The sequence below is a fragment of the Sus scrofa genome, chromosome 10 (assembly GCF_054392235.1).
Source record: "Sus scrofa isolate SSC_HxYL_T2T_F1_AM1 chromosome 10, Sscrofa_HxYL_maternal_Yorkshire_Landrace_v2.0, whole genome shotgun sequence".
NCBI lineage: Eukaryota > Metazoa > Chordata > Mammalia > Artiodactyla > Suidae > Sus > Sus scrofa.
This window is the reverse complement of record NC_139392.1, coordinates 28,909,679-28,921,967: the sequence shown is the minus strand read 5'-3', so window position 1 is coordinate 28,921,967 and position 12,289 is coordinate 28,909,679. Positions and strand designations below refer to the sequence as shown.

The 12,289-nt window shown below is 49.9% G+C and overlaps 1 protein-coding gene across 6 annotated transcripts in view; it reads left to right on the top strand.

Moving 5' to 3' along the window:
- LOC146398898 (uncharacterized) overlaps positions 1-11,918 on the top strand; it is a 72,902-nt gene extending 60,984 nt beyond the window's left edge. For 4 of the 6 annotated variants that reach the window (XM_084979548.1, XM_084979547.1, XM_084979551.1 and 1 more), the window contains 6 exons: positions 2-49; positions 1,611-1,831; positions 2,566-2,590; positions 5,639-5,689; positions 6,049-6,096; positions 11,211-11,918. In XM_084979548.1, the coding sequence (XP_084835674.1) occupies positions 2-49; positions 1,611-1,831; positions 2,566-2,590; positions 5,639-5,689; positions 6,049-6,096; positions 11,211-11,230 (413 nt within the window). In that variant the 3' untranslated portion in view covers positions 11,231-11,918. The remainder of the gene's footprint in view (position 1; positions 50-1,610; positions 1,832-2,565; positions 2,591-5,638; positions 5,690-6,048; positions 6,097-11,210) is intronic. The other 2 variants (XM_084979550.1, XM_084979546.1) reach the window with 1 other exon arrangement.
- Positions 11,919-12,289: the final 371 nt, after the last annotated feature.

Genomic DNA, 12,289 nt, shown 5'->3' with positions numbered 1-12,289 from the left:
GACTCAGTGGTGGAGAGCCTGAGCAGCCGCCAGGATGAGGAGGCTGCAGGTAGGGAAGAGCACGCAGCTGGGATCCAGTGGGAGAGGGTTCCTGGGAGCACCTGGGTTCCGCCTGCTGCCGGGAGAGGGAGGAAGTGGGGGATAGGACTTGGCGGGTGGGTGGGTGGGTGGCCTAATGAGTGGCACTCTGCTGTGGTGTTTTCCCCTGTGAAATGGATACCACGAAGAAGACTTGGGTCCCTGGTCTTTGTTGTGCTGTGTTTGTATTCCTCTCTCCTTTTCTTTGAGAGGGAGAATCGATTTTCCCTCCCAAAGCTGCTCCTTCCTGCTTTGGTCTCTGCCCGTTGTGCAAGTTTGCTTTGTGATTGGCACCGTGAGGGCCCAGTGCACAAGAGCTGTTGACTTGGTTTCCTTTATTGGCCTTGAGGGACCTGAAGTGGTGGCACCTGAAGTGGTGGCACCTTGACCCTGGAGACCAAGTTGGTCGAGTGAGTGTCAGGTGGTGGGTGAGAAGGCAGCTCTCTGGCTCTGCATGTTTGGGATTTCTGGCCTCCCTGTCCTATTGTGTCTTCACGGTGTGTCCTGAGGGAAGGGATGTTCGCAGAGTTGGATGAGTTAAAGGAGGCATACTTGGAGTTCCAGTGGTTAAGGAATCCAACTAGGAACCATGAGATTGCGGGTTCGATCGCTGGCCTCACTCAGTGAGTTAAGGATCCAGTAATGCCGTGAGCTGTGGTGTAGGTGGCAGATGCAGCTGGGATCCTGCCTTGCTGTGGCTCTGACATAAAATGGCAGCTACGGCTCCTATTAGACCCCTAGCCTGGGAACCTCCATATGGCATGTGTGTGGCCCTAAAAAACAACAAGTATCAATAGAAAAAAAAAATAGAGAAATCAGGCAGCACAGAGAAGGAAATATCGTGCAACTCAACATATAGGCGGTAACCAGACTCGGCAGTGTCAGAGATGGAAAGTAGAAATGGCCAAGCCCTGGCAGCAGGGCTGAAGGGGGAGTCATTCCTGAATGGGTGCAGAGGTCCTATGAGTTATGATGAGAAAAGTTGTTATGGACAGTGGTGCAAAGTACATAGCATTGGGAAGGCCTGCTCTCCCCGTGAGTTTCCTATTGCCAAAGTATTCCAAAGAGAAGCATTATGTATCTAAGAAAAGAAAAGAGGCGAAACATCCCAGAGGATGGCGTGTGAACACAGGAGCACCCTGTGGGAAGAGTAGGGAAGCTGAAATGATCTCCTGCCGTTTCAGAAGATGGAGGAATGTGGCTGGAGAGGAAAATGGGCAGGAGGATTCACGAGACTCTGTCATGGCAGCAGAGCCTGCATGCTCGTGTTGGCCATTTCTCAGATGGAGAATATGCCACGGAGAGGTTCCCTTTAGCAAGAGAGGCAGAGGCTCCCTTTCTCAGGTCTTTCAAGGTGCTCTCTGCCGTCCTTCAAAACGTTTACCCGGGAGGATGGGCCAAGAGAAGCTCCATCCGTGCTTCATCCCACCCCCACCCCTTGACTCCCAGCCCATGTCCAGTCAGGTGAGGTGCCCAGAGTACCTCCTGAGCAGCACCACCGCCTTGCTGACAGTGACTGTGTGTCCCCCTAGCAACCCTCGATGATGTTGTGGAGGCCGGTGGGAGTGAGAAGACGGAGGAGGAGGCCCTGGCTGGGGCAAATGAGGAGGAGGTGGGGCCGGGAACTGAGAAGGTGCAGGAGGAGGCTGCCTGCATTGACGAGGCAGAGGAGGAGGCGGGCCCATCCCTTGAAAATGACGAGGAGTCCCCAGCCAGCGACCTGGTTGAGCAGGAAGACCAGCTTGCCCCCAAGGTAAGCTCACCTTTCTTGATCGGAGATTTAAAAAGGTGCCTCCTTTCTTCTTGGATGTGCCTACTTCAGAAAAGGAAATCTGAGCAAGTCCATTATAGAGGATATATGCACATTCCTCTGTGGAGGAATGTTGAGTCAAAGTTTGGTACCAACCAATAACTCCTTCCAAGGGGCATTGGCAAAAGGGACCACATCAGTTCCCAAGTGTACATAGGGAGCATTTGTCTTTGAAGAAGCCTGAATGTTTTGTTTTGTTTTGTTTTGTTGTCTTTTTGCCTTTTCTAGGGCCACTCCTGTGGCATATGGAGGTTCCCAGGCTCAGGGTCAAACCAGAGCTGTAGCCACCGGCCTGCGCCAGAGCCACAGCAACGCGGGATCCGAGCAACGTCTGCAACCTACACCTCAGCTCACGGCAATGCCGGATCCTTAACCCACTGAGCAAGGCCAGGGATCGAACCCGCAACCTCATGGTTCCTGGTCGGATTCGTTAACCACTGCGCCACGACGGGAACTCCAAAGAAGCCTGAATGTTTTTTAAATGAACGTGGACTTGGGAGGTCTTCCATGAAAAGCTGGTGCCTTTTCCACAGGTGTCTTTGCTGTCTTCTTTTGGGGAAACGGACTCAACTCTGCCTTCTGTCTGTGTGCCTGCGGTCCGCAACCACAGGAAGACCTGTGGCCACAGTGCGGAGGATGCTGTGACACTCACAGTGTTTTCTTTTCTCTCATCACAGGTGGACGGGATGGACGATGAAAGCCGTAAGTATTCTGGAACCCGGCTCTGCTGAGGAGAAGTCCAGGTGTTGAGGAAGGGCGGGGGGTGCTTTCCTGCCCCTTTGGTTGCAGAGACACCCTGATTCTGGGTTCCTCCTGGGAAAGGGGGTGAAGGATGGGGTGAAAGAGACTGACTTCCCACAAAAGGGCCATCCCAAGTCCTCGGGTCCCTGGAGGAAAGGAGGCTCTTTGTATGGTGGGGGTAGGTGTCCGGGAACATTGGGGGGTGTGCGTGTGAGGGCCTGTTGGTGTGATTGTGAACCAGTGTGAGTGGGTGTGTTTTGTGGGGAGTCACTTGTGCCTTAGCACCACATAGCTGTCCAGTTTCTCGTTGAACAGTCTCATGATGACCGCAGGCTAACTGTCCATTCCCTCATTCTCCCTGCACCCGCTGGGAGCAAGGTTTGGGGAAAAGGCTTTCCTTCCTCTGTTGGTCTTTCGTTTCCTCTTTTCTTCCCCCTCTGCTTGGTGCAGACTTTCATGCTGTTGTTTCAAACATGTGCCATGAACTCGAGCCTCTTGAGGTTGTAAGTGTCCCGAGGGAGTGTTGTGAACGCTGTGCTCCCCCCGCACCTCCTGCCCACTCGGGGCAGCCACCCTTCCAGCCTCTGCTCAGGAGTGGTCTTTCAGACACCTCATGTGCATGACATCAGAGAGTCTTTGTCCTTCTGTGTCTGACTGGCTTCACTTGAAGTGATGTCCTCCAGCGAGTTCCTGTTGAGGCTCAGAGCTCATGAACCTGACCAGTACCTATGAGGACACGGGTTCGACCCTTGGCCTTGCTCAGTGGGTGAAGAATCCCGCATTGCGGTGAGCTGCGGCAGAGGTCCCAGACGCGGCTGGTATCCAGCTTGGCTGTGGCTGTGGTGTCGGCCGGTGGCCACAGCTCTGATTTGCCGCCTCGCCTGGGAATTTCCATCTGCTGCGGGGGCAGCCCTCAAGCCCAAAAGTGAATCAGTCAATAATGTCCTCGAGTTCTCTGTGCATTGCTGCAATGGGTAGGGTTTCCTTCTTCTGTGACAACGGAATACCTTGCTATGGTCTGTATCCACCCCGTTGTCTTTCTCAGTCTGTGTGCCCGTGGACACTGGGGCTCTGTTTCTGTTGGGCTCTTGTGTATGGCGCTGCCGTGATCCTGGGATGGCAGGTCTCTTTACCCGACACTGATGGATCTTCCTTTACATGTCCATGCAGCAGTGGGATTGCAGGGTCCTGCCGTGGTGTTTCCCGTCCTGGCTGGCCCCGTTGACATTCCCTGCTACAGTGTCCAGAAGTCCCAGGCAGTCACATCTTCCCAAACATCTGTTCAGGTTTGAAAACACTCCGTGTCCTACCAGGTGGGAGGTGATACCTCGTGGTGCCTTTGCTTTGCCTTTCCATTGTGATAGGCGACTTTGGGAAACATGCCCTCTGTGTGCTGCTCTCTGTGGTCTTCTTGGACGGTGGGTCTCTCCCAGGCTTCCACTCATCTACAACTGAGGTATTTGCCTTTTGATTCAATTGATTTGTAGTTGTTTCCCATATATTCCAAATATGAGCCCCTGTTTCAAATACAAGATTTACAAATATCCTCTTCTGTAGGTTGTCTTTCCATTCAGTGGATTGTTAGACACTGTCCTTTCTGTTTGTTTCTATTTTAATGGAGGTACAGTGTTGTTTCACTCTCTGCTGTGGAGCAACGTTCCCCAGTCGTGTGTGTCCATTAACGTATGTTCCTTTTTTGATATTATTGCCGTCTGAGATCAGGTCGATTACAGGAGATTGGATCTCGTTCTCCGTGTGCTGCAACAGGAGGACCTTGTTGTCTCTCCATTCTCAATGCCGTAGTTGGCATCAACTGCCCCCAAACTCCCAGTCCGTGCCCTTCACAACCACAAGTCTGTTCTCTGCATCCGTGGGTTCTGTGGACAGGTTCCTTTGTGCCGTGCTTTAGATTCCACCTCTAAGTGAGATCAGGTGGTATCCGTCTTTCTCTTTGTCACGTACTTCACTTTGCACGAGAATCTCTCGATCCATCCCTATTGTTTTGAGTGGCATTGGTTTCTTCTTCGATTTTCTGGCTGAGTCGTGAATTCCATCAGCTATGTGGACCACATCGTCATGAGCCATTCATCTGTCTGTGGACATGAGGTGGCTTCCCTGTCTTGGCTGTTGTGAACAGTGCTGCCATAAACATAGAGGGGCATATGTCTTTTTCCTGGATACATTTGTCCTGATATTTCCCAGGGTGCTCGGCTTGCTAGGTCGCATGCCCTGCTGTGTTCAGTTTTCGCAGGACCCTCCATGGTGTCTTCCATAGTGGTTGTACCAGTGTACGTTCGCATCGGCAATGCTGGGGCGGGGGAGCCTTTTCTCCACCCGTATCTGCGACCGACACCAGAGCTCTCGGCAACGCTGGATCCTTAACCCCCTCAGCGAGGCCAGGGATCAACCCCGCAAGCCCGTGGTTCCTAGTCGGATTCGTTTCCGCTGTGCCCTGACGGGAACTCCTGGGTGGTTTCTTTGCTGTTGTTGTTGTGGAGGTGTATGAGTTTTCTTTATATATGTTTTGGAGGTGAACCTCACGGGCAGTGGTCCCTTTCTCCTCAGTGCTTCTGTAGAGCTGCTGTCCACAGTGTGCCAGCCACTGGCCAGAAGGAGCCATTTCTGCTTAATTGAGTTCAGTCAGTAGTTAGGTCTGCCTCTTGCAGTGAACAGAATAAAGCAGCCTATGGTTCACTCCCAGGGGCCACCACACAAGTGTGTCCATGCAGCTGGAATTTCAGGTGTGTCACCCTGGAGCTGAGGCCTCCAGATGGACTCGTAGAAGGGAGATGTGTAAGGCTCCATCCCTCAGCAGCCCACGATCTCTGAAGGTTTGCCACTGTGGCCAATGTTTTATGGAAGCTTCTGAGGCCGTAGAGCAGAGGGAAGTTCTGAGCACACGGAGGACAAGCCAGGGTGGTGCTGTGTGGCCGCAAACAACCCTAAGTAGGGGATACGTGTGGGGGACAGGCTCTAACACCTTGATTCCTTATGTCTGTGTCTCTGCAGTATGTTTCATGGAGAGTCTGAGTGACAGCAACCATGATGAAAGTGATACAGGTAAGAACAGCTCTCAGGTAGGAGCCAATGGGAGAGGGATCCCGGGACACTTGGGTGACGCCTGCTGCTTGGAGTGTGGGGCAGGTGAGTCTGAAACTTAAAAACAGAAAGAAATTGATGTAAAGATGTTCACCGCCTACTTTAATAAGGAGAGGGAGCAGATATGAGATGCCTGAATGTTGGCATCTGTGCTCACCTTGTGTGGAAGGGTCTCAGTCCATGGAGCAGAGGGAAGGTCTGGGCACCTGGAGGAAAAACCAGGGTGATGCTCTGTACCCGTAGTCACCTCAGGGAAGCCGGAGAAACGGGAGGGCCACTCTTTCTAACTCCTTGATTCCCCTGATGGTGTGTTTCTGCAGACTCAGTGGTGGAGAGCCTGAGCAGCCGCCAGGATGAGGAGGCTGCAGGTAGGGAAGAGCACACAGCTGGGATCCAGTGGGAGAGGGTTCCTGGGAGCACCTGGGTTCCGCCTGCTGCCGGGAGAGGGAGGAAGTGGGGGATAGGACTTGGCGGGTGGGTGGGTGGGTGGCCTAATGAGTGGCACTCTGCTGTGGTGTTTTCCCCTGTGAAATGGATACCACGAAGAAGACTTGGGTCCCTGGTCTTTGTTGTGCTGTGTTTGTATTCCTCTCTCCTTTTCTTTGAGAGGGAGAATCGATTTTCCCTCCCAAAGCTGCTCCTTCCTGCTTTGGTCTCTGCCCGTTGTGCAAGTTTGCTTTGTGATTGGCACCGTGAGGGCCCAGTGCACAAGAGCTGTTGACTTGGTTTCCTTTATTGGCCTTGAGGGACCTGAAGTGGTGGCACCTGAAGTGGTGGCACCTTGACCCTGGAGACCAAGTTGGTCGAGTGAGTGTCAGGTGGTGGGTGAGAAGGCAGCTCTCTGGCTCTGCATGTTTGGGATTTCTGGCCTCCCTGTCCTATTGTGTCTTCACGGTGTGTCCTGAGGGAAGGGATGTTCGCAGAGTTGGATGAGTTAAAGGAGGCATACTTGGAGTTCCAGTGGTTAAGGAATCCAACTAGGAACCATGAGATTGCGGGTTCGATCCCTTGCCTCACTCGGTGTCTTAAATATCCAGCATTTTTGTGAGCTATGGTGTTTGTCGCAGATACAGCTTGCATCCTGTATTTCGTGGCTGTGGTTTCGACTGGCAGCTGCAGCTCCCATTTTGTCCCTAGCCTGGGAACCTCCATATCCTGTCAGAGTTGCCCTAGAATAAAGAAAAAGACAAAAATAGTATAAAATAAAATAAAGGAGAAGTCATCTGGGGTTGCTGCATAGGATCCAGTACCCTTGAGTCCTGTCCACCTGCACAGCTGACCCCAGGCTGCTGTCATGACTCTCCTCCCCTCTGGGAGAGGTCCATGTCCAGCTGCCCAAAGAGACCACCCCTGGCCAGCAGGAATTTGGGGGACTGTGTGAAGGAGCTGCTGGCCTTGCTTCAGACCCTTTCTCTCCTGGCCGTGTGACCTCATCTCCTGGGATTGACCATGTCCCAGACAGAGCCTCTGGCAGCAGGACCAGGTGGTCACAGCTCCTGTTGGATCCCCCTCTTCCCATCAGACTGCTATCCCCTGATCCCCAAATCCCAGTCATGTTGACCCTGTGTCCCTTCCTAGCCTGGCCCTGGTCTCCTCCCTCCCAGGTCCCCGAGGCTCAGGCCAAATGGAGGCAGGTGGTGAGCATTCACATCGGGTCTGTACTGAACCAATCTCAGCCTGAGAGAAGTGACACAGGGTCCTTTCCCTCTGAGTTTGTGTCAGCCTCTCTAAGGCCTCCCTCATGTCGGGGCTCCAGAAAACAATCAAGATGAAGGCATCTATCCCTCAGTGCTCATGTACGAAGAGTGGCTCACCTGGCCCAGCCCTGCATCCTTGTGGATGCTTAGTGCTCCTGGCATCACACAGAAGACATGGCAGGATCCCAACCTGAGTGGGAATTTCCAGGGTCTGGGTCTTCCCTCAGTCTCTGTAAGGCCCAGGGATGGCCTGGGCCATCCCATGCCACCCATTCTCAAACTGAGGTTGGAACTTCTGTAAATTCTTTGACATAGATGACAAGTTCAAATGCAGCAACCCCTGAGGCAATTCAGTTCTGTGTTCTCTTGGGAAAAGTGAAAGGCTAGGATTCAAATTTGTTGTATTCCTTTCAGTGACTTTTCACTGTGTCATCTAATAACATGAATGTAACTTGTTTTAGTACACTTTCAAAAGCATTGTCTTCTCAGAGTTCCTGCTGTGGCTCAGTGGGTTAAAAACAGGACATGGTGTCCATGAAGATGCAGGTTCAATCCCTGGCCTCGCTCAGTCAGTTGAAGAATCTGGCATTGCTGCAAGCTGTGGCATACATTGCAAAGGCGATTCAAATCCCACCTTGTGGCATCTGTTTTAGGCCTGCAGAGGCAGCTTGTCCCTGACCCCTAGCCCATGAACGTCCATATGCTGCAGGTGTGGCTGAAAAAAGAAAAAGAGATTACCTTTCTTCTATATACTTTTCATGCAGCAATAGAATAAAAAGATAAATTTATATTTCTACTACCACATCTTCATGATTTTTTGAAACTCTTAATACTGAAAAATATTTATTGAATTTCTTTTGCTATAGATTATTTACTGTATTGTGTTAGTTTCAGGTGTACAGCTTCAAATTCTTTTTCTTTACAGGTTATGAGAAGATATTGCATAGAGTTCCATGTGCTACACAGTGAATCCTTGTTGCTTCTCTATTAATCTCACACTCCCAATTGATCCCTTCCCTTCCTTTCCCTTTCCCCTTTGCTAATGGAAGTTTGCTTCCCATGTCTGTGCGTTGTTTCAGTTTTGTAAAAAAGCTGGATTGTAGTCATGTTTCAGATTCAGCATAGAAGTGTTAGAACTTTCATCTTTGTCTAACTTACTTCACGTAGTATGATAATCTCTAGGTCTGTCCATGTTGCTGCAAATTGCATGGCTTCATTCTTTCTTATGGCTGAGTGTGACTCCTATATATACATGAAGTATTTTTTGAAGAAGTGAGGTATTTTTGTACCTATTTCTGCTGTACAGCGAAGGGACCCAGTCACACCTATTTATACATTATTTTTCTCTTCTTATGTTCCATTGTGTTCTCTCCAAAGAGACTGAATACAGTTCCCTGTGCTACAGCGTAGGGCCTCATTGCTTATCCATCCTAAATGTAAGCGTTTGCATCGACCAACCCCAAATTCCCAGTCCATCCCACTTCCTCTCCCCTCCCCCTTGGCTCCCCACACGTCTGTCCTCTAGATCTGTGAGTCTGTTTCTGTTCTGGAGATATGTTCCTTTGTGCGCTATCTTGGCTTCTGCATGGAAGTGATGTCATGTGGTATTTGTCATTGTCTTTCTGACTTGTGCCACATACCATGATAACTTTAGTGGCATCGCTGTTGCTGCCAGTGGCATTGTTTCTTTCTTGTACACAGCTGAGTGGTACGACATTGTATATGTGTACCCCATCGTCTTCATCCATCCATCTGTTGGTGGACATTTAGATTGCTCCCATGCCTTGGCTCTTGTGAATTGTGCCATGAACATACAGGGGCATGTGTTTTTTGAGGGGGGTTTGGGTTTTTTTTTGTTTTTCATTTTTTTGTGTTTTTACCATTTCTTGGGCCGCTCCCGTGGAATATGGAGGTTCCCAGGCTAGGGGTCAAATCGGAGCTGGAGCTGCTGGCCTACACCACAGCCACAGCAATGCAGGATCCGAGCTGTGTCTGCAAACTACACCACAGCTCATGGCAACGCCGGATCCTTAACCCACTGAGCAAGGCCAGGGATTGAACCCGCAACCTCATGTTTCCTAGTTGGATTCGTTAACCACTGAGCCACGATGGGAACTCCACAGGAGCATGTGTCTTTTTGAGTGAAAGTTTTGTCTGGGTAGATGCCCAGGTGTGGGATCGCTGGATCATATAGGGTAGTACTGTAGTGAGTTTTCTGAGGAACCCCCATACTCTTTTCCAGAGTGGTCACACTGATTTCCACTGCCACCAACAGTGTAGGAGGGTTCCCCTTTCTCCACACCCCCTCCAGCATTTGTTATCTATCAACTTAATGACGGCCATTCTAACAGGTGTGGGGTGGTCCCTCGCTGCAGTTTTGATGTGTAGTCCCCTCGTACCAAGCAAGGTTGAGCATCTCTTCATGTGCCTATTGGCCATCCCTAAGCCTCATCTGGAGAAATGTCTCTTTAGGTCTTCCGGCTCTTTTTGCATTGAGTTGTTTGGTTTTTGTGGTGGTGGATGAGTTGTATGTGTTGTTTCTCTATTTTGAAGGTAAAGCCATTGGTGGGTGAATCATGTACAAATATTCTCTCCTAGAATAGATTTACAAGGAGATCCTGCTGAATAGCATTGAGAACTATGTCTAGATACTCATGTTGCAACAGAAGAAAGGGTGGGGGAAAAACTGTAATTGCAATGTATATATGTAAGGATAACCTGACCCCCTTGCTGTACAGTGGGAAAATAAAAAAAAAAAAAACAAATATTCTCTCCCATTCTGTGGAGTTTTTCTTTTTTAAAAAAAGGTCTCCTTTGCTGTGCAAACGCTTTTGAGCTTAATTAGTTCCTACTGATTTAGTTGTGTTTTTATTGTCATTATTCTAGGAGGCATATCAAACAAGATCTTGATGCGATTTATGTCCAAGAGCATTCTGCCTGTTGTTCTCTAGGGGTTTTCTAGTATCTGGCCTTACATGGAGGTCGCCCAGCCATTTGGAGTTTATTTCTGTGTATGGTGTTAGTGAATGTTCTCACTGCACTTTTGACAGGTACCTGTCCGGTTTTCCCAGCACTACTGATGGAAGACAATGTCTTTCCTCCAGTGTATGTTCTTGCCTCCTTTGCCATAGAGCAGTTGACCCTTGGTGCTTGGGTTTATTTCTGGGCTTTCTGACTGATCAGTGTTGCTGCTTTTTCGCCAGGATCATAGAGTTGAATGACTGTAGCTTTGTAGTATAGTCTGAATACAGGAAGACTGATTTCTCCACTTCTTCCCCCCCCCCTTGAAAAGCACAAGCGAGAATGGCCAGGAGGTAGAAAGCATTCTCAGGGTAAAAGGAGGTCTTCAGGCCTCTGTCCATTTCTGCCACGCAGGTCTCATGGTTAGTGGTATAAAGCATGGGCTGCAGGGGCTGGTTACCCCTTCCCTTGGGTTATCAGATGTCCTGCTCCTCCCAGGGCCCCACTGGGAGGGACTACATCCTTGTCTCCTGGAGCCTCCCCTTTCCGCTGCATCTGTTTCACTGTGCAGGGATCAGTCCCTTGAAGGCTGCCCAGCCCAATGCACAGGGAACTCGCTCCTGGAGGACGATTGTATTCCCTCTTTGCTAACAGAAAACCTCCTCAGCTAAGCACAGCATAGACGGCAGTGCCACGGGGATCTGAGCCCTGGGGAGTTCCAGGCCCTGAGGAGCCTGACGGACCCACACATCCACCCAGGGGAGCCCTCCTTCCATCTGACTCTGCACCTCCTCGGTGATGGCATCCCTGTGTTTGTGTTGCAGACTCCTCTGGGACACCTTGAAGCCTCAGCCTGGGACTGGAAGAGTCCAAAAGTTTCCATCTTGACCAGGATACAAGATTGACCTCACTCTTCATCTATTACGAGCCAACTTTAGTATAAGCTTAGTTCTTTATTGTCTAGATTTAGTATTAAGTTCTGATACATGTTTACTACTTGGTATATAAGATTTTGGTAGAATGTAAGATTGTGTATTAAATAATTGTTACCTATCCATTTGCTTTTTTTAAAACTAGTTTTCGATAAAATAAACACAGGTATAGGAAAGCCCCCTTAAGCAGAGGTAGAACTTAATGCACTGGAGTCAGGCAGTCACCCTAGTGTCCACCCCCTGTCCTGTCACCCGCATCAGTCCTGACTGAAGAAGGGGACTGTGGATTTAGTCCTGACCAACTGCCCTCAAGCCAGTTTCTTTCCAAGGATTCTGTGGCCTCATGTCGGTTTGTACCTTTGACCATGGGAACTCTGTCACGCTCCCTCTTTCAGGATGACATGGTTGGCCGAGCCTTGCATGCCCAGACCCTGGCTGCTGGAACATCCATATCTCACCTTTTCCCTCCTCATGTCTCTGACATGTTTCTTTATATCCCATGCCTGGAGTTGGTATTTTTAAAACATGTAGAGTGACACCGAATGAGACACAGATAAAAACTGTAAAAGTAATTTTAATAAAGTACACTTTGATTGCAAAGCAAGTGTGTTTTTTGTTAATGGATCCCTTGGGAGGATAAAGAATGGCATACCCAAGTATGGAAGGCAGAGATAGGAAACATGAGAGAAGGCATGAATGTGCAGATTTTTCGGCAAAGGCCAAGAGAAACATTTCTTTGTCCACAGAAGGAAGATGTGGTGCTGCAGAATTGGGTGGCAAGAGTATTTTCTCTATTCCAAAATCTGAGAGTGAATCCCAAGGTTAACACTTTTCCCCTCCCCAGAATGCGTTGTCACACCTTTCCATTGTCCACGCATCGTCGTGCTCTGCTCTCCCTGCCTTGTAGGACTCTGGGTTCTGCATGATCAGGGTTGCACCTGAAACAACAAAGAAAGAGAGGGAAAGACCAG